Genomic DNA, 21,666 nt, shown 5'->3' on the forward strand with positions numbered 1-21,666 from the left:
GTTTGCGCAACATTATAACCTATGTCTGAGACCAACGTGTGGCCGTGGCTGTGTGTGTGGCCGTGGCTGTGTGAGAAGCGCGCCAGTATCTCTCACATAACTAGAATGAGTTTCGCTTTCTATGATCCCTCTCTGCTCTGATAGACATGAGCCTGCAACTCTCATCTCTCCAGCGTTGCACTTCATCATTTATTTCCTTATAGAATCATAACCGAGCTGAAGGAACTGCAGCACCCCTAAATTGAAATGGAATTATGGAATTACTGCTGTCTGTTCAGAAATAAATGAAATCAGAATAGCCTACTACACCATGAGAAGGCCTATAATTTAGCCTCAGAAGATCAATAGCTTATTTTATTTTTTAAGTGCCTAGCTGCGGATTGTAGCCCAATAAACAAGGAATAACCTAGTCCGGAACGCGCGGCAAATCTGTCAGTGGAAAAAACAGCATGCAGACAAAACAGGCCTTTCTCGATATTTCAAATACAATCAATGGAAAACAGATTGTAACGCAAAATGGCTGCTGCTGAAAATAGAACACTATGCTGCAGCAAAATATTAGATAGACTTCCAAATATTTGTTTTACAAAAAAATAAAAAGAGAGGTAGGGTTTTGGCATGAGCGGATCAGCCATCACCAGCAAGTGAGTTGCGCATCATTGGGTGAGTCAGTGAAACTGGAAAGCATGTTTAGGCCTATAATGTCCTCCTCATATTGTAGCCTACAATATGTGTCTCCACACACCTACATATATATTGATGGATTCAAGACAAGGTCGTTTTTATTGATCTCAGATTCTCAGTTTGTCCGTGTCAAAGTAGCCTGCCATTTCGATCATTTGTGCGGTTTAAAAAATATTCTGCCAGTCTTCAGGCATGTAAAATGAAGTGGAATAGAATGAAATGCATTTATAAAAAAGGCCACATTTTCCCACACCCTAGGCTACTAAAAAGTCTCTCCATGTGAACAACTTCTGTAAATGCCTGTACTCTACACAAATGCGATGATATGCATGCAACGCTTTATTATAAAGGCTGGGAAAAACAGCTTGGCTGCTGAACAGCACAATTAGTTATTGACGACGTCCGTCTTAGTTCGCTCATTAAAATGTCATCGAAATTACGGATTTCCTCTTATCAGCTCATCTGTCCCTTATGCCAGTTTGTACATCTCAATTGTCAGTAGAAACCACATTTGTTTAAGCAAGTCAGCCATATCAGCTGTTTTTTTTTTAAAAGCCCCCCCTCAAGGCACTTGAAAGCGCAAACAGACTAGCACTCAGGCTATGACAATACATGTTATGAAGCACACACATCTCATTATAGAAACAGAAAGTCATTGCCAGTCAAAATATTTTAATTTGACAGGAAGGACACCATTATAAGCCTTTGGGTGAACATTACAACAACCAAATGATTGTAAACGTTAGTTACTACATGACAAAGGCAGCCCTTTGGGCCATTGTGATAAGTTACAAACGTGGTATTAGCATATATTTATATCATTTTCCAGTTACCAATGCCTCAGTGGATCCATTGCCAATTTAACATGTGTTCAAACTGCCCTCTACTGGCATAAAATGATACTATACAGTATGTGTACTGGCTGTACAGTATATACCTATGCAATGAATAAATCCTTAAACAATATTGACAACAAATAATGAAATATTTAAGTATTGGCAAATAGTTGTACAACGACTTACACTGAAATTATATTAGAAATTGCAGTGAAAGACGAAATGAAAAACAGAAATCTTGACTTGCATGGAACTAAACAGCTTTCCGAAATAGATGGTAAATCATTGAAAGAGTTGCATGCCATGGCGGCTTTGGGTCTGCAGCATAAAAAGGCAACATTGTGTTCATATCTAGGAAACAAGCAATGGAAAAATGGCCTACATTATTAAAAGGTGTCAATAAGAGAAAATAAATACCAGCTTTGTTGTGGTGATATTTAATTATCATTGGCTTTCATTTGAAATTAAACAAGTTGCTAATTTGCATAGAATATAGCAGTCAGCAATAAAGCTATAATAACCTACTTTTTATATATATATCTTAAGTATCTAAATATCCAAAAATATTTGCACGTGTTGACACAAATCCAGAAATATTCCTATATATTTAGTATTTAGCAGTTAGCTAATATAATAATTTGTCAATTATAGTACTGCATTGTTTTTAAATGGCATTATCCTGATCATATGATTACACATATCATAAAAAAAATTGAAAATGAATCAAGACTATATAATAACAAAAACGGATTGCATATGCAGCAAATAAAGTCATTATCCTACATACAGCACATTATGGTGTGAGACACAAATTTGGCAACAAAAAAAAACGACATACGTCACGCAGCACATTATGGCATGGAGACACAAATTTGGCAAAAAAAAACCTACATATATCACAGGTTGATATAGAATCCTGTCTGTTACATTCTCATGGACTACTACACCCATAGAATTAGAATGAGTAGAACGGCCATAACACTTCTGATTCTATGATTCTCATTCTGATTCTATGACGTCACCGTCCTGATTGATATTGGGGATTTCTTCATATCTCTCTAATCACTTCCTCCACACAGCTTCAGCAGCAGCTTCTTGTAGTCACCAGAGGTATCACCCTATCAGATGAAGAAAAAAAAGCACAAACCAGTACCAGCATGTTAAAAAACAGCCTCATTTTCCATCAGACAAACCAAGAAATTAGCATCATTTACTTGTGAATTATTATTCAAACATTTACATAATTTTGGCAGCAATCTACCTCCATAGCATAAAAGCAGTGGATTGATTCCAACAATAGAATTTTAGCATAGTGATTATTTGTGTAAGGTACATACAGAGATGGCGGTGTACAGTGATTTCCCATAGGCCTTCTGGTATGCCTCTCTGATGTCCAGCATGTCCACCTCGGAGCGAGTCACCATGACCCGAATCAGAGTCCTGTCCTTGGTCCCAGCCCCCTGGGGACAACACGTAGCACAGACTGGTTAGTCATCAGGAAGTGCTAGGCCTGAAACATGGCTTGTGGTCGCCGTCACTATTGGTGTCTAAATGTGTGTGTGTTTGTGTCAAAATACAATATATCTAAAACACTATATTGATAGAAACTACAGGACATGTCTCAGGGCTACACTTAAACATGGTTAAAGGACATTTCCATCAGTGGAGTCAGAGTGCCCGGGGTCAGAGCGCCCGGGGTCAGAGCGCCCGGGGTCAGAGCGCCCGGGGTCAGAGCGCGTAGGGTCAGAGTAAGAGCACAGTCAGATGTGAGACAGTGTTTCTTTCTTACCGCCATGGACTTGTGCAGCCTCTCTGCAAAGTATTCAGGAGTGTTCCTGATGCATTTCACTGGAACACAACAAGACAAGGCTTTAGTTCATAGAGAAGAAACAGGACTAACCTTACTACTGGCTGAGTCACAAATGCAGCCCCATTCCCTGTATAGAGCCCTATGTCTCCTGGACAAAAGTAGTGCACTAGATAAGAAATGGGGTGCCATTTGGGATGCAGACACTGTCATAACAAATCAATTCAAATCAGATCCTCAATCACCTGATTCAAATCAGATCCTCAATCACCTGATTCAAATCAGATCCTCAATCACCTGATTCAAATCAGATCCTCAATCACCTGATTCAAAACATTCAACAGCTATGGGATCTCAGATCCCAAAAGTGATAGTTACTGAACTTTGAGAATAAGTCACACACTGTTCTCTCCTGGCAGTGACCAGCTGGTTATTACAGACACTGTTCCCTCCTGGCAGTGACCAGCTGGTTATTACAGACACTGTTCTCTCCTGGCAGTGACCAGCTGGTTATTACAGACACTGTTCTCTCCTGGCAGTGACCAGCTGGTTATTACAGACACTGTTCTCTCCTCGCAGTGACCAGCTGGTTATTACAGACACTGTTCTCTACTCGCAGTGACCAGCTGGTTATTACAGACACTGTTCTCTCCTCGCAGTGACCAGCTGGTTATTACAGACACTGTTCTCTCCTCGCAGTGACCAGCTGGTTATTACAGACACTGTTCTCTACTCGCAGTGACCAGCTGGTTATTACAGACACTGTTCTCTCCTAGCAGTGACCAGCTGGTTATTACAGACACTGTTCTCTCCTCGCAGTGACCAGCTGGTTATTACAGACACTGTTCTCTCCTTGCAGTGACCAGCTGGTTATTACTGAACTTACCCACAGCCACCATGCCATCCTCCACGTTTCCAGACATCTCCCTGCAGATGCTCTTCACAATGTCTCTACCACTCATCTGCTGGTACTCATTGAACACTAGCAGAAACAAGAACCATAGGGCAGGGGTTGTTATAACCTCATCATAAGGTTGTTATAACATGCTAACAAAACCACAGGCAAGGTTATAACCACGTGGTAAGGTTATAACCACGTGGTAAGGTTATAACCACGTGGTAAGGTTATAACCATAGGCAGGGTTGTTATAAACATGTAGTAGATTGTTATAACCATAGGCAGGGTTGTTATAAACATGTAGTAGATTGTTATAACCATAAGCAGGGTTGTTATAAACACGTAATATGGGTTATAATATACTAATGAGCCATAGGCAGGGTTGTTATGACTTTGGTTAACCACAAATACAGCAAATAAAATATGTTTGTAGAAATAGTGTTGAGATAATAGACATATATAATACAGATATATACTGTACTGTCATAACAGGATACCAGTATGAGGAACTACAACCCTTTAAGAGAAATAGAACTGACTTGGTAATATAAACACAGTGCAGTATGATTACCTACCTGCTCTCAGGTAACACAGTACGATTACCTACCTGCTCTCAGGTAACCCAGTATGATTACCTACCTGCTCTCAGGTAACCCAGTATGATTACCTACCTGCTCTCAGGTAACCCAGTATGATTACCTACCTGCTCTCAGGTAACCCAGTATGATTACCTACCTGCTCTCAGGTAACCCAGTATGATTACCTACCTGCTCTCAGGTAACACAGTATGATTACCTACCTGCTCTCAAGTAACACAGTACGATTACCTACCTGCTCTCAGGTAACACAGTACGATTACCTACCTGCTCTCAGGTAACCCAGTACGATTACCTACCTGCTCTCAGGTAACCCAGTACGATTACCTACCTGCTCTCAGGTAACCCAGTACGATTACCTACCTGCTCTCAGGTAACCCAGTACGATTACCTACCTGCTCTCAGGTAACCCAGTACGATTACCTACCTGCTCTCAGGTAACCCAGTACGATTACCTACCTGCTCTCAGGTAACCCAGTACGATTACCTACCTGCTCTCAGGTAACCCAGTACGATTACCTACCTGCTCTCAGGTAACCCAGTACGATTACCTACCTGCTCTCAGGTAACCCAGTACGATTACCTACCTGCTCTCAGGTAACCCAGTACGATTACCTACCTGCTCTCAGGTAACACAGTACGAATACCTACCTGCTCTCAGGTAACCCAGTATGATTACCTACCTGCTCTCAGGTAACACAGTATGATTAGCTACCTGCTCTCAGGTAACACAGTATGATTAGCTACCTGCTCTCAGGTAACACAGTATGATTAGCTACCTGCTCTCAGGTAACACAGTATGATTAGCTACCTGCTCTCAGGTAACACAGTATGATTACCTACCTGCTCTCAGGTAACACAGTATGATTAGCTACCTGCTCTCAGGTAACACAGTATGATTACCTACCTGCTCTCAGGTAACACAGTATGATTAGCTACCTGCTCTCAGGTAACACAGTATGATTAGCTACCTGCTCTCAGGTAACACAGTATGATTAGCTACCTGCTCTCAGGTAACACAGTATGATTAGCTACCTGCTCTCAGGTAACACAGTATGATTAGCTACCTGCTCTCAGGTAACACAGTATGATTACCTACCTGCTCTCAGGTAACACAGTATGATTAGCTACCTGCTCTCAGGTAACACAGTATGATTACCTACCTGCTCTCAGGTAACACAGTATGATTACCTACCTGCTCTCAGGTAACACAGTATGATTACCTACCTGCTCTCAGGTAACACAGTATGATTACCTACCTGCTCTCAGGTAACAGTATGATTACCTACCTGCTCTCAGGTAACACAGTATGATTAGCTACCTGCTCTCAGGTAACACAGTATGATTACCTACCTGCTCTCAGGTAACACAGTATGATTAGCTACCTGCTCTCAGGTAACACAGTATGATTAGCTACCTGCTCTCAGGTAACCCAGTATGATTAGCTACCTGCTCTCAGGTGGGGTTTGCTCCTGGAACACATTATGGCGTTGAACTGGGACTCATCCGTCCCCACTTTGTTCTCCCCGGCAGCATACAGTTTCTAACACACAGCATAACATGATCAGTTTCTAACACAACATAATCATTACAAGTCATGAACTGCTTGTCTATGATTATGGAAGCATATCTCTGCCTATATTTTCCAATTATCATTTTTTTAAATAAATAAGTATCAGCATAAGATAATGCCCACTTTCCTGTTATCCTACGCCCTACAGGGTATATAAACACTATTGTTTGGTATCAGATAGATCTTTAAAACAGTAACATTTCTATTATATTACCAGAACAAGAAACAGTGTTCACCTGAGCATCCTGTTTGGCCATGTTGATGTCCACTTGTTCCCTCTCGTCTCGATTTCCCTACAAACAGGAAGTGAAGAATTGGTTTACAACAAAAAGGATTGTACGAGTCTCAAATAACACCCTATATAGTGCACTACGTTTGAACAGAGCCTTGGGATGCAGATGATATTATAACAGTAGAGTACTGGTACCTTGGAAGGAATTTGATGCAAGAAAACTATAAACTTATCCTCCACAATTGCTGTAATTTCTTCAATAAAACTTTAATGGTATCTTTATAGTAGTTCTTACTTCCTGACTCAAGAGTGTACGTCTCAATTGGCACCCTATTCCTGGGGTCCATAGGGCTCTGGTCAAAAGTAGTGCACTACGTAGGGAATAGGTTGCCATTTGGGACGTAGTCTCAGAAAGGAAGTGGCTACAGTAGATGTTTATCTTGAGAGGGCGATAGCAGTTTAATACAAGTATTTGGTTTCCTGAGTCTTTTTTTAATCTAAGCATTTCAGAATTGTTAACGAAACTTAAGGATAATAATATCTGTAACCATCAGATAGCCAATGGAAAGAGCAAGAGCACCAACTATGTTGAGTACTGGGAAGTTTCCCTAATTAAATCAGCTTCAGCCTTCACTTTCAAAGCCACAACTCAATGATAATGATTAATAACATATCAAATCAACATATTAAAAACCATTAACAACACATCAACAGTTACCTGACAGAGGGAGACGAGGAGCCTACGGAAGTGTCCTGATGTGTCATTAATGATGGCATCCTCCAGTTTCTTACCATACTCTGAAACACACAGCATTTACATGATACCCTGAATGAAACTGCTTTCAGCCCACCCTGAAACAAACTGCTTTTCAGCCCACCCTGAAACAAACTGCTTTTCAGCCCCACCCTGAAACAAACTGCTTTTCAGCCCCACCCTGAAACAAACTGCTTTTCAGCCCACCCTGAAACAAACTGCTTTCAGCCCCACCCTGAAACAAACTGCTTTTCAGCCCCACCCTGAAACACACTGCTTTTCAGCCCCACCCTGAAACAAACTGCTTTTCAGCCCCACCCTGAAACACACTGCTTTTCAGCCCCACCCTGAAACAAACTGCTTTTCAGCCCCACCCTGAAACACACTGCTTTTCAGATCATCATAAAAGTAAATGTGCCTTGATGCCTTCCCAACACACAACCGGTCAAAATGTATCAACATAAATAAGACACATTTACTTGTATGACGAACTGGCAATGCTTTGTGTTTCACGAGTATGAATTGAAAATGCTGTGTGTTTCAGAATATGGATGAAATACTGTGTGTTTTGGGAGTAGGCCAGACACTTACCGTTTTTGTAAATTTGATTAATTTCTCTGATTTCTGCATTGGAGCGAGATGACAGGATCTCAATCAGACAGGCTTCATCAGTACCTGCACCCTGTCCAGAGAACAAAATGGGTAATAGAGTGGATGGTAATGAAAGGGAACATTTAAGGTGTATACATGTTACAAGTAAAAACATTTACTAAATCGAATGACTAAGAATCATCTTGAAGAATATTTATTGTCCAAGTATGCTACAATCAAAAGCAACACTTTCTTGATACAGTAACTACGGCAAGCTAAATAGATTTTGTACAATGTATGAGCGATGAACAATTCACGCCCCGACATGCCTGACTTTTGTCTTTAAAAAATGGAGCTTTTCTTTCTGTTCCTTACTGAGATGACTCACTAAAAGAGACCCCAAAAGGTGCCTGCTATAAAGACAAATCTGGAGTGTGTTCAGTAGGAAGAAAACGTTTAAAAAAACAAGTCTTAAGTGGGGCGGTACTATCAGAACTTGTCCAATAATATAAGAACTTCTAAATGAACATGACCCTCGGTGGGAGAGAAGAATGAATAAAATCCAAACTAACCACTATGGCTTCTTTGAGTTGAGATGCATCAAACCTGGTTGGTGTCTGCAACATCGCAATAGCCAGCTTCTCAAAGTTCCCAGTCAGCTCAGACTTCAGATCATGAAATAAATCCTGTGAAATAGAAGATGGTGTAAGAGGCTCTGGTTAAAAGTAGTGCACTACGTAGGGAATAGGTTGCCATTTGGGACGTAGTCTCAGAAAGGAAGTGGCTACAGTAGATGTTTATCTTGAGAGGGCGATAGCAGTTTAATACAAGTATTTGGTTTCCTGAGTCTTTTTAATCTAAGCATTTCAGAATTGTTAACGAAACTTAAGGATAATAATATCTGTAACCATCAGATAGCCAATGGAAAGAGCAAGAGCACCAACTATGTTGAGTACTGGGAAGTTTCCGTATGTGCCCTAAATTGCAACTTATTCCCTTTATAGTGCACTACTTTTAACCAGAGCCTTGAACAAGGCACTTCCACAACAACTGCTCCACGGCGCCCAGTGTGGCAGTCCACTGCTCTATCCTGAATACATAAATATATATACTACCGTTCAAAAGTTTGGGGTCAGTTAGAAATGTCCTTGTTTTTGAAAGAAAAGCAAAAAAAACATTAAAATAACATCAAATTGATCAGAAATACAGTGTAGACATTGTTAATGTTGTAAATGACTATTGTAGCTGGAAATGGCTAATTTTGAATGGAATATCTACATAGGCGTACAGAGGTCCATTATCAGCAACCATCACTCCTGTGTTCCAATGGCACGTTGTGTTAGCTAATCCAAGTTTATCATTTTAAAAGGCTAATTGATTCTTAGAAAACCATTTTGCAATTATGTTAGCACAGCTGAAAACTGTTGTCCTCATTAAAGAAGCAATAAAACTGGCCTTCTTTAGACTAGTTGAGTATCTGGAGAATCAGTATTTTTGGGTCCTATTGCAGGCTCAAAATGGCCAGAAACAAAGAACTTTCTTCTGAAACTCGTCAGTCTATTATTGTTCTGAGAAATTAAGACTATTCCATGCGAGAAATTGCCAAGAAACTGAAGATCTCGTACAACGCTGTGTACTACTCCCTTCACAGAACAGCACAAACTGGCTCTTCTAACCAGAATAGAAAGAGGAGTGGGAGGCCCCGGTGCACATCTGAGCAAGAGGACAAGTACATTAGAGTGTCTAGTTTGAGAAACAGACGCCTCTCAAGTCCTCAACTGGCAGCTTCATTAAATAGTACATGTAAAACACCAGTCTCAACGTCAACAGTGAAGAGGCGACTCCGGGATGCTGGCCTTCTAGGCAGAGTTGCAAAGAGAAAGCCATATCTCAGACTGGCCAATGAAAATAAAATATTAAGATGGGCAAAAGAACACAGACACTGGACAGAGGAACTCTGCCTAGAAGGCCAGCTTTCAGGAGTCGCCTCTTCACTGTTGACTTTGAGACTGGTGTTTTGCTGGTACTATTTAATGAAGCTGCCAGTTGAGGACTTGAGAGGCGTCTGTTTCTCAAACTAGACACTCTAATGTACTTGTCCTCTTGCTCAGTTGTGCACCGGGGCCTCCCACTCCTCTTTCTATTCTGGTTAGAGACAGTTTGTGCTGTTCTGTGAAGGGACCAGGGCCCACCAGGTTTATTGCTTCTTTAATCAGGACAGTTTTTCAGCTGTGTTAACATAATTGCAAAAGGGTTTTCTAATGATCAATTGGCCTTTTAAAATGATAAACTTGGATTAGCTAACACAACGTGCCATTGGAACACAGGAGTGATGGTTGCTGATAATGGACCTCTGTACGCCTATGTAGATATTCTCATTACAAAATCAGCCGATTCCAGCTACAATAGTCATTTACAACATTAACAATGTCTACACTATATTTCTGATCAATTTGATGTTATTTTAAATGGACTATTTTTTTTTTGTTATTTTCTTTCAAAAACCAAGGACATTTCTAAGTGACCCCAAACTTTTGAGCGGTAGTGTGTGTATGTCTTTCAGAGGGGGTTGGAATAAAGCGGAATTTCTTTTGTCCAATTGGATGAATCAAGTCATCTTTATCTGGTGTCCATTGAACTCCAACAATATAGGAAACCACACAAGGTCATTACTGGAGTGTAAACCTCACCTTCCCATAAGTGGTTTTGTAGGCTGCAACCATTGGAACCCTCTGCTTGTTTGAGCGGCTCCCAAGAATCTCAATTATAGCTGCCTCATCCGTGCCTGTTGAAAATCTTCTATTAATATTATTGTTACCAGTTTAACTGATAGTAAATTGAATGTGTATCACTAAATAATGTGTTCTTAATTGTAGAATATTCTACACATGTAAATCTAGCCATAGAAAGTTTATATTTATAGAAGATTTACAGAAGGATCTTCAGTTAAATAATGTGTTATTAGAGTTGTACTGAATCTCATTAACTCCTACATACATCTATCCATGATATAAGTGAATGTCTGTAATGATGAACTACTGACCAAAGCCCTTCATGGCCTTGCGGAGAACTTCCACATCCCTCAGAGGGTCAGCGCCTGGATAGTCCTTAATAACACCCCTATAGCCTCTCTAATGACAAATACAAGAAAATACTGACACTGAAACAAGCAAATACTGAAACTGAAGAATATAAATACTGAAACAAGGAAACACTTTGTAAAGCATATTAGGAAATAAAAAAACCTATGTAAATAAATGTAACAGTGAGTAATTGGTTGACGATTTCACATTAAAGACAACAACATATAGAGACTCTCACGTTGATAGCAGGTGAATAAGGAGTAGCCGGAACACCACCTCCATATCCTGGCATGGAAGGGTTGGGGGCCGGGGCTCCACCAGGATACCCAGGCATGGGCTGCTGTCCTGGGGCAGGACCGCCTGGGTACCCCTGGGGTTGACCTGGGGCAGGACCGCCTGGGTACCCCTGGGGTTGACCTGGGGCAGGACCGCCTGGGTACCCCTGGGGCATACCTCCGCCTGGCTGGAGGAAAAGAACGGGAGTTGATTAGCTGGGATCACATTACTGACTGTGGTATTGTGCCCAGATGACACCCTATTCCCTACATAGTGCACTACTTTAGACCAGGGCCCACCCTATTCCCTACATAGTGCACTACTTTAGACCAGGGCCCACCCTATTTCCTACATAGTGCACTACGTTTGACCAAGGCCCAAAGGAATAAGGTGCCATTTGTGCCGAGAAAAACCGCTTGGTACAATTTAAGGCCATGTGGCAAACAATCATGTGGGTACTAGGGATGGAGGAGTGACCAGGCAGGTACTAGGGATAGAGGAGTGACCATGCAGGTACTAGGGATGGAGGAGTGACCATGCAGGTACTAGGGATGGAGGAGTGACCATGCAGGTACTAGGGATAGAGGAGTGACCAGGCAGGTAATAGGGATAGAGGAGTGACCAGGCAGGTAATAGGGATAGAGGAGTGACCATGCAGGTACTAGGGATGGAGGAGTGACCATGCAGGTACTAGGGATGGAGGAGTGACCAGGCAGGTAATAGGGATAGAGGAGTGACCAGGCAGGTAATAGGGATAGAGGAGTGACCAGGCAGGTAATAGGGATAGAGGAGTGACCATGCAGGTACTAGGGATGGAGGAGTGACCATGCAGGTACTAGGGATGGAGGAGTGACCATGCGGGTACTAGGGATGGAGGAGTGACCATGCAGGTACTAGGGATGGAGGAGTGACCAGGCAGGTACTAGGGATGGAGGAGTGACCATGCGGGTCTGGACAGAGGAGATGTAGTCGTTGTTTGTCTGTAAGTTGTTTTTAGCATGTGTAAGTTTGTATCTGGTGTGGCGAAAAAACTGCAAACTGAAATATTAGATTTTTTTTGTAAAGCAATAGGGTGCCATTTGAGACGTAACAGACTCCACATGTTACAGGGAGTGGAGATGAGGTGGTAGATATATAGCCAGCTGATTTAGAGTATGTTGGTAATGACTTGGTATAAGATAAGAAGTTATATTTACCATTCCACCAGCAGGGGCTCCACCCCAACCACCTAGAGAACAAACACAGCGAGTTGTGCATCTTTCAGTAGATTTTAATACAGAAAACATAGGATAACTTCACATATGGATCGTTTATCCAGTTCGGTGCCTTTTGAGAACATTTTAACATTCTCTTATAAAAAGCACATGTTGAACTTAATGAAAAAAATGTAAATAAATTCCCATCTGAAGAGATTCAATTATTATTATTATTATTTTTTTTTTTTAAATACTATAGTAAGTGCCTATTAAGTGCCAGATAAAGTAACAGGGTTGAACGCAACTTAAATAAGCCAGAAATCCCATTGAGACAGGGGGGAATGGAATATTATTGTGTGCGACAGGGAGTGGCAATTGAACGCAAGCTTAAAAAAAAAATCATTTCTAGCCTGTCTGTCTGTGGATAACGGGTTTGACGTGTTTTGCTCAAGCCACTCAGTTTTCCACCACAAAACACCAGAAAATGACCAAAAATAGAAGAACCCTGAATAGAAGATCACCTGCTTTATCACTTTGATTTGACTATTAGATGTTCAATGTTTATTTTGAAAAACATACTGTTTTTTTTTTAAAGGAATAGTTTTACCATATTAACACGACTTCAGTTCATGTAACAGGTTTGACCTTAAAATGAGGGACAGAAGTAAATGATTCACTAATAAATAAATAATCATCTTCAGAAATGACTTTTGTCTAAGCAACAAAAAGAACTAGGGCTTTACAATGATGGTGAAACTTAAGAGAAAATATTACGGTTTAAATCTCCCTAGAAGTCATAGAGGGACACGTCAAAATGAAAAGTGCACACTAGGTAACATCTCTCTCTCTCTCTCTCCTCTCTCGTCTCTCTCTCTCTCTCTCTCTCTCTCTCTCTCTCTCTCTCTCTCTCTCTCTCTCTCTCTCTCTCTCGCTCTCTCTCTCTCTCTCTCTCTCTCTCTCTCTCTCTCTCTCTCTCGTCTCTCTCTCTCTCTCTCTCTCTCTCTCTCTCTCTCTCTCGTCTCTCTCTCTCTCTCTCTCTCTCTCTCTCTCTCTCTCTCTCCTCTCTTCTCTCTCTCTCTCTCTCTCTCTCTCTCCTCTCTCTCTCTCTCTCTCTCTCTCTCCTCTCTCTCCTCTTGAGTGCATCTTGCTAGCTGTCACTAAAATGATGAGGGGCTGAAGCTCATTGGTTGAACTGTAATTGCTAGGGCCCACGTGAGGGGAAAAATCTAGTGAAAATAGCGCAGCACTATTTCCAGGATTTCGTGGCTAATTGAGGTAAAACAATAATTCTGCTCAGAGACTATGCATGCTTCAGCACTTAGAAATCGCCAAAGTTCAAGAGGCACATCTTTAAAAGACACTTCATTTAACAGGCATTTCAAATTCAATATGGGTGCAAAATGTTTTATTTAAAATATCATGGACACAAAAGGCACTCTCTTCATAGAACAACCCATATACTGGACATTTGAATTGTAAAATGTATTCAAAACCATTATATGTCAAGGTCACAGACCAGGTTCTCATCTCAGTTTTCCTGTATACTAAAAAAAAAACAACAAGCGCACGACCAAGAAAGCAAATAGCAATATCCTTAGAGTTGAGATGTGTCGGTGTTACTTATAGGATTCTCTGGAATGTGGTGCTTATCTAGGTAATCAGGTAATCCAACAAATGTAATATATTAGCAATACCCTTACCTTGTGCTGGAGGCATGGAAGGATAGCCTCCGGCCTGAGGAGGGAAGCCTCCCCCCTGAGGGAAACCTCCACCTGGTTGAGGGTAACCACCAGCCTGCTGGGAAGGGTAGCCCCCAGCCTGAGGCGGGTAACCTCCAGCCTGCTGGGAAGGGTAGCCCCCAGCCTGAGGCGGGTAACCCCCAGCCTGAGGCGGGTAACCCCCAGCCTGAGGCGGGTAACCTCCAGCCTGAGGCGGGTAACCTCCAGCCTGAGGCGGGTAACCTCCAGCTTGGGGGGGATATGCACCTGGTTGTGGGGCGTAGCCACCGGAGGGAGGGTAACCAGGATAACTCATCTTTGGGACTTGAAAGAAAGAAAGCATTAGAAGTTGAGGGGTAAGTATTTAAAAACATATTTTAATGAGATATATATATACACACACACACACACACCACACACACACACACACACAGAGTGTACAAAACATTATGAACTCCTGCTCTTTCCATGACACAGACTGACCAGGTGAATCCAGGTGAAAACTATGATCCCTTATGGTCACTTGTTAAATCCACTTCAAATCAGTGTAGATGAAGGGGAGGAGACAGGTTAAAGAAGGATTTTAAAGCCTTGAGACAATTGAGACATGGATTGTGTGTGTGTCATTCAGAGGGTGAATGGACAAGACAAAAGACTAAAGTGCCTTTGAACAGGGTATGGTAGAATGTGCCAGGCACACCGGTTTGAGTGTGTCAAGAACTGCAACGCTGCTGGGTTTTTCACCCTCAACAGGTTCCCATGTGTATCAAGAATGGTCCACCATCCAAAGGACATCCAGCCAACTTCACACAACTGTGGGAAGTATTGGAGTCAACATGGGCCAGCTTCCCTGTGCAACACTTTCAACACCTTGTAGAGTCCATGTCCCGACGAATTGAGGCTGTTCTGAGGGCAAAAGGGGGTGCAACTAATGTTTTGTACACTCAGTGTGTGTGTGTGTGTGTGTGTGTGTACACACACAGTGTACACAGAACATATAGGGCCAGTTTCCCAGACACAGATTGAGCCTAGTCCTGTAGAATCTCCATTGAAAGTGCTTTATAGTCCGGGACTAGGCTTAATCTCTGTTCAGGAAACCGGCCCATAGAGTTTATTGAACTATTGATTTTAAAACAGTTTTGGTCGAACGGCCTTTTTAATCACCTGAACAAACAACAAACCCTGAAAGAAAAACATGTACTGGTTCATCATAACAGTCAATGGACACTAGAGAACATCTATGTCTAGCTACAGCCTCGTAGTCTTTTCCTTTGTTTCAATGTGGAAACCCACAAAACAAATGAGACTATTACTGTAGCTAAATGCAGAAATGCCTGCACGTTCGGAAAAGTATTGCTCGTGTCCAACAAAATAGAATATACAGTTGCTAGTGAAAGTCTACGAACCCCTTTGCTAAATCTTCACATTTTGCTGCCTTAACATTTAATCCAGGAGAATAATAAATAACCTATTCCACATTTTCAAAGTGAAAGAAAACACAAAGATGTCTTGATTACGTATGTCTTCACATCCCAGAGGTAATGCTTGATACAGGATCATCTTTGGTAGCCATTACAGCTGTGAATTACAATTGACTTTGCACAACTCTTAGGACAAAAATATATTCATTTGTTTTTGTCAAAATTGTTGGGCTGTAAGGACATGACATCACACATACCCTCCCTAAAGGATCAGTTGAGGTATAATAACTGGAGAAAAGCGCTGACCAAAACTCTAGTCAAAGACTAGTGTAAAGCAGGGGTAGGTAACCCTGGTACTGGAGAAATACAGACACTTCATGTTTTCCATGTAACGGACTTGAAGACAAGGTGTGCTGAATTTAGCCAATCACTGAACTAATCAATTAACTCAGTTGATCAGGTGTGGTGACTAGTTGAAACAAAATGCTGAAGTACCTGAGATACTCCACGAACAGGGTTGTCTACACCTGGAGAAAAGGCATAGTTCCCATTCGGGTAAAAATATACAGAAAGTAATATTACAGAAGTTAAATATCCTGGAAGATGAGGACTCAGTGAACTACATGGAAGTACCATGGATGAACGATAATGACTCTGGGTTCAATTGAACAAACAGTATACTACTACAATCTATTGACCAGTATTCCATCGCCAGGGGCCAAATCCACAAAGCATCTCAGAGTAGAAAATCAGTCATAAGTGCTGAGAATAAAGATATTTTTACTCCTGCTCTTATGGGTAAAATATAAATACATTTTACTTCTGCTCTTATGGGTAAAAATAAAGACATTTTACCCCTGCTCTTATGGGTAAAATATAAAGACATAGTACTCCTGCTCTTATGGGTAAAATATAAAGACATTTTACTCCTGCTCTTATGGGTAAAAATAAAGACATTTTACTCCTGCTCTTATGGGTAAAATATAAAGACATTTTACTCCTGCTCTTATGGGTAAAAATAAAGACATTTTACTCCTGCTCTTATGGGTAAAATATAAAGGCATTTTACTCCTGCTCTTATGGGTAAAAATAAATACATTTTACTCCTGCTCTTATGGGTAAAATATAAAGACATTTTACTCCTACTCTTATGGGTAAAAATAAAGACATTTTACTCCTGCTCTTATGGGTAAAAATAAAGACATTTTACTCCTGCTCTTATGGGTAAAATATAAATACATCTTACGGGTAAAAATAAAGCTATGCATGAAGCCTTGCGTCATAACAAGCATCATAATTGTCATGTTTTGGCCATTGATCTACACAAAATATTCCATCATGTCAAAGTGGAAAGAAAAATCAACACATTTTTACAAATGAACGTTTTAACAACTGAAATATAGTCGGTGCATAAGTATTCACCCCCTTCGTTGACATTTACATTTACATTTGTCATTTAGCAGACGCTCTTATCCAGAGCGACTTACAGTAGTGAATGCATACATTTCATTTCATGCATTTTTTGTATTTTTATAAAAAGCTTTCAAATGAAACAAGCAATTTTACACACTGTAAAAAGTAGTTATCTTGACAATACTGCATTCCAAAAGAGTAGCAGATTTGAACATTAAACATGTTTGGCTTTACCTTAGGCATCCCTCTCAAGCCCTGTACACTGAGAAGGGACAATAGCAGATAAGGTCAGCTCTAGCAGAGATACAGTGAGCTCAAAGTATTGGGACAGTGTGTTTTGTTTTGGCTATACATTGTTGAGGCAAGAATAAATTAGTTCAGATGTAAGATTTGGCTTAAGAGACGACAATGTTATATGGACTCACTGTGTGTGAAATAGTAATAATGATGAATGCCTACCACTTCCTCTGTCCCCCATATTTACAACATATTTTAGTTCCCCCAGTCAAGTAGTGCATTTCAAAACACCATGTTGTGCTGCTGCCATGTGTTGTCATAATGTGTTGTCATGTTGTGTTGCTACCATGTGTTGTCATGGAAGCTTTTGAATGCCTCATAAAGAAGGGCAGTGATTGGTAGATGGGTAACAATAACAAATAACACATTGAATATCTCTTTAAGCATGGTCAAGTTACCCTTCAGTGTGTGTACTTAAGGAATACCTAGGATAGGATAAAGTAATCCTTCTAACCCCCCCCCCCCCCCTTAAAAGATGCACTATTGTAAAGTGGTTGTTCCACTGGATATCATAAGGTGAATGCACCAATTTGTAAGTCGCTCTGGATAAGAGCGTCTGCTAAATGACTTAAATGTAAATGTACTTTACTGCATTTATACTTGGGATATCGCTTTTCAACAGTAAAAGTAAAATGGCTGGAGGACGTCTTTAACATGGTGTTAAAACCTACTCTGTGCTGGGAGTTTTTGCTGTTGTCTTAAAACAGGTTTACATCAGCACTCCTCCTTTGAGACAGTCCTTGGACTGGTTAACCCAGACTGAGCAATTTAAGCAGTAACATATGAAGGGCGACTGGGTGTCCCCTACCCTACAGCACGCCCTCTCCCATCGTCACACATTCCAGCATCTCCATGGGATCTACCCTATCTGAATAAACAGACCAGTACAACCTAAAGCAAAGATTAAGGTGCCGTTGCCCTGCTCTGTCATCGACTGACAGATTTCTACAACATATGGGGCGGGTTCCTCTGCCCAGGCGTTGCTGATGCCTGTCAGATCTTACAACGCCTGGATTGGTATTTACATACCATCTAACCACATTATATGTTAAAACAGTCAGTCGATGACATGGCACACAACAATTGGTTGACGCAAGCAACATCTGAGCAGGGTAATGCAACTATAATGTGGTTATGGTGCTTTCAAGACAACTGGGAACTTTTGGAGAAAAAAAATATATAGGTCAGTGATCTATGGACGGAAAGTCAGAGTTCTAGAAATACGCCCAAGTTTAGAATTCCCCCCCCCCCCAGCCCAGAGTTCCCAGGTGTCTTGAACACACTGAAGTCAGAAGTGGGAGATTTCCCGAATTCCCAGATGTTTTGAACGTGGCATCTGCTAATAGCTAAAAATACCTATCCAGGCCGTTGTAAGATCTGGTTCAGCAACGCCTGGACAGAGGAACGCCCCATAAGAAGGACACTCATTGCTCCAGAACAAGCTTCGGACACAAGACACTGATCCGTCGATAGGCCTGATCCTTTGATTTGAACGCAACAACAGAACACCACAACGCTAGTATTTTCCTACTCCAGTAAAACAACGACATTTCGGCTGCAGTAGTAGTGCTACAATGTAACCTTCCAGCCAACCAGAACCTGTGGCCTCACGTTTCGTGTGTCCCTTTCACTGCAGAAAATAATTATAATATATATATATATATATATATATATATATATATATATATATATATATTTCTACTAGGCATCACTGAAGCTGATACATAATATTACAATCTAGCCTTCCAAGATGTCACATTGTAGCTAAATACACATCCTGAGTTTGAGACAAAATGGCAGTTTGAGATTAAAGTACTTTAGAGCGTACTTCAAATCTAGTCGATCTGCCCTTATTGCAGGAGAGTAATAATAACAAAACAATTGTAGACTACTAAATTATAACAATTAAACAGTGACCAATAACTAAACCCAGGATCGTTCACAGATAAGAGCGATTTTAAATGGCGACTGTTAGATGTTGTAACGAGATGCGGATATGCGAACTGCTTCGCATACATTATATAAATAAAGACATTCAGAAGCTTAAACCTGAACACAATTCTACAACATTTCGAGTTGGCTTAGATCTGTATAAAATCTAACATTGAAGAATATAACCCTTTTCAAAGCAAAATAACTTGTGTCTTACTTGTTTCTGACGCTCGGGAATGTTGAAGGGAAGCGATTGAATCAGGAAGAGCTTAAAGATGGTTGCGCAGTGTAGTTGTGGGTGGACTCTCCTGATTTCAGCCTTGTTTCCACCAGAGGTTTCCACTGTGTTGGCAACAACCTTCGCATGGAACAAACAGTCAAGTCGTTCACTTTGAGTCAAATACAACAACAACAAAAAAATGCTTTGAAAGGTTTATAGCCTAATCACAGTCTAGACATGAATCTGTCTATAGTCTTAATTTTAATGTATGCCTATAGAGAGGCCTTATGTTTCAGTGTTTTGAAATGTAAATTAAAAAGTAGGCCTTGCAGTACAGAAATTGTCAGACAATTAGGTCTAATGACCTATGAATTGCATGTATTTTCTTTGGGATTTATAGAAACAAATATGAATATGTTGGTTCACATAGTGACTTAGATATGTTAATTTAGAAGCAACCTATTTAAGAAACAGAATACATCATCCTTAGCAAACAACACAGTATTGCATTGCAGTGAACGGAGTGGGTGGAGAAAGGAGCCAGGAGCACTCAGTATTAAACCAGTTGGCCAGCACAAAACCTATTTAAATTACACAGACTCGTAATGAGTAACTCCAATAACAAATGGTATTTATACATTTTTATTGAAAGTATATTTCTTTAAATATAGACACTAGCTTTTCAACATACCAGTATGTGTTAAAACTTCATCATAAATGCTGGTATAAATAATAAAATATTACAAATAAAAGTACATCAAATCCCCACCATGGTCAGTCCATGTCAAACAAATGAAACAACGTTCTTAATGTTTTGTCTACTCAGTGTATATTCCCAAAGTTTAGTATGTCTTTACAGGTGGAATTATTTTCTCATTTTTACATTTTAGTCATTTAGCAGACGCTCTTATCCAGAGCGACTTACAGTAGTGAATGCATACATTTCATAAAACATTCTTTTTTTGTACTGGCCCCCGTGGGAATCGAACCCACAACCTGGCGATGCACACACCATGCTCTACCAACTGAGCCACAGGGAGGGGGGAAAAAATCTGTGATTGTGCTGCCAGCATAATATCCTCCAGCAAGGAGAATGTTGAATGTCTGGTGTTGTCTTGGTTACCTCTACACATCAAATCAAACTTTATTAGTCACATACGCCAAATACAACAGGTATTCCTTACAGTGAAATGCTGAATATAACGGGTGTAGACCTCACAGTGAAATGCTTACTTACAAGCCTTTAACCAACAATGCAGTTTTAAGAAAAAGAAGTGTTAAGTAAAAGTAAAACAATTAAAAAAAAAATGTAAGTAACAAATAATTCAACAGCAGGAGTAAAATAACAATAGCGAGGCTATGTACAGCGGGTACCGGTACAGAGTCACTGTGCGAGGGCACCGGTTAGTCAAGGTAATTGAGGTAATATGTACATGTAGGTAGAGTTAAAGTGACTATGCATAGATAATAAACAGAGTAGCAGCAGTGTAAAAAGAGGGGTCTGGGAGGCCCTTTGATTAGTGTGAGGGAAAAATTATGTATTCACCTTATTTTTGGGATATGTAACAACTATTTACTTAACAACCAGTAAGATATTTCTGACCTGCTGATGCTGAGTTTTATGGTATCCACTCTAGCTTCCTGCAGCTAGTCTGGTTGTCGAGGACATGGATTTTACTAGCGATAGCATGAAGCTGACAATTGATTGATGTCTCGTGATTAAAAATTGAAACAGCCACATTCCATTCTATGATTAGTGGTGCGTATGAGACATACTGTACGTCTCCGGTCTGATTGAGCCTGCATTCCAAAGACAATATATGGTGTATGTTTAGCCAGGATAGAGAGGAGTAGAACAAAGGCCTCAATGGTCCTTAGATATCCTGGCATCTGGGAAATTAGGCCAGGGTGGGGGATTAAAATAACGCCAGGTGCAGATGAAGACAGGTTGAGCCCAAAGTGGCTTATGGTACACTCCAATCTATATGGGAGGGGTGGAATCAAGCATTCTGGATATTAGCTAAATAAACTGTGCATTTTCTGTAAAGGGATGGCTCTCAGCCTAACAGTCAGTCAAGACTGTTGGGCTGACGGTTTCATTATTACAATAATTAATCGATATTAAATAATGATTGTTTG

At 40.7% G+C, this 21,666-nt stretch overlaps 1 protein-coding gene across 1 annotated transcript; it reads right to left on the minus strand.

Annotated features, from left to right (window-relative positions):
- Positions 1-1,339: 1,339 nt before the first annotated feature.
- Positions 1,340-19,714, minus strand: LOC106589908 (annexin A4). Its single transcript, XM_045710094.2, has 15 exons — positions 19,525-19,714; positions 14,227-14,568; positions 12,527-12,558; positions 11,293-11,517; positions 11,015-11,102; positions 10,662-10,756; positions 8,544-8,657; positions 7,972-8,062; positions 7,345-7,424; positions 6,631-6,687; positions 6,271-6,364; positions 4,214-4,309; positions 3,310-3,368; positions 2,858-2,980; positions 1,340-2,638 (listed from the first exon to the last, which is right to left on the minus strand). The coding sequence occupies exons 2-15, from the start codon at positions 14,558-14,560 to the stop codon at positions 2,579-2,581; spliced, it is 1,548 nt and encodes a 515-aa protein (XP_045566050.2). The 5' UTR covers positions 14,561-14,568; positions 19,525-19,714; the 3' UTR covers positions 1,340-2,578.
- Between the last annotated feature and the right edge of the window lie 1,952 nt (positions 19,715-21,666).

This window comes from Salmo salar, chromosome 28, assembly GCF_965601325.2.
Source record: "Salmo salar chromosome 28, fSalSal1, whole genome shotgun sequence".
In the NCBI taxonomy this organism is placed as follows: domain Eukaryota; kingdom Metazoa; phylum Chordata; class Actinopteri; order Salmoniformes; family Salmonidae; genus Salmo; species Salmo salar.

Excerpts from the sequence above, each read along its gene's own strand:
- LOC106589908 (XM_045710094.2), bottom strand. The coding sequence starts at position 14,560 with ATGAGTTATCCTGGTTACCCTCCCTCCGGTGGCTACGCCCCACAACCA. Across the intron at positions 11,518-12,526 it reads GAGCCCCTGCTGGTGGAATG|CCAGGCGGAGGTATGCCCCA; the intron begins GTAAATATAACT and ends CTTTTCCTCCAG. Across the intron at positions 11,103-11,292 it reads CTTATTCACCTGCTATCAAC|AGAGGCTATAGGGGTGTTAT; the intron begins GTGAGAGTCTCT and ends ATTTGTCATTAG.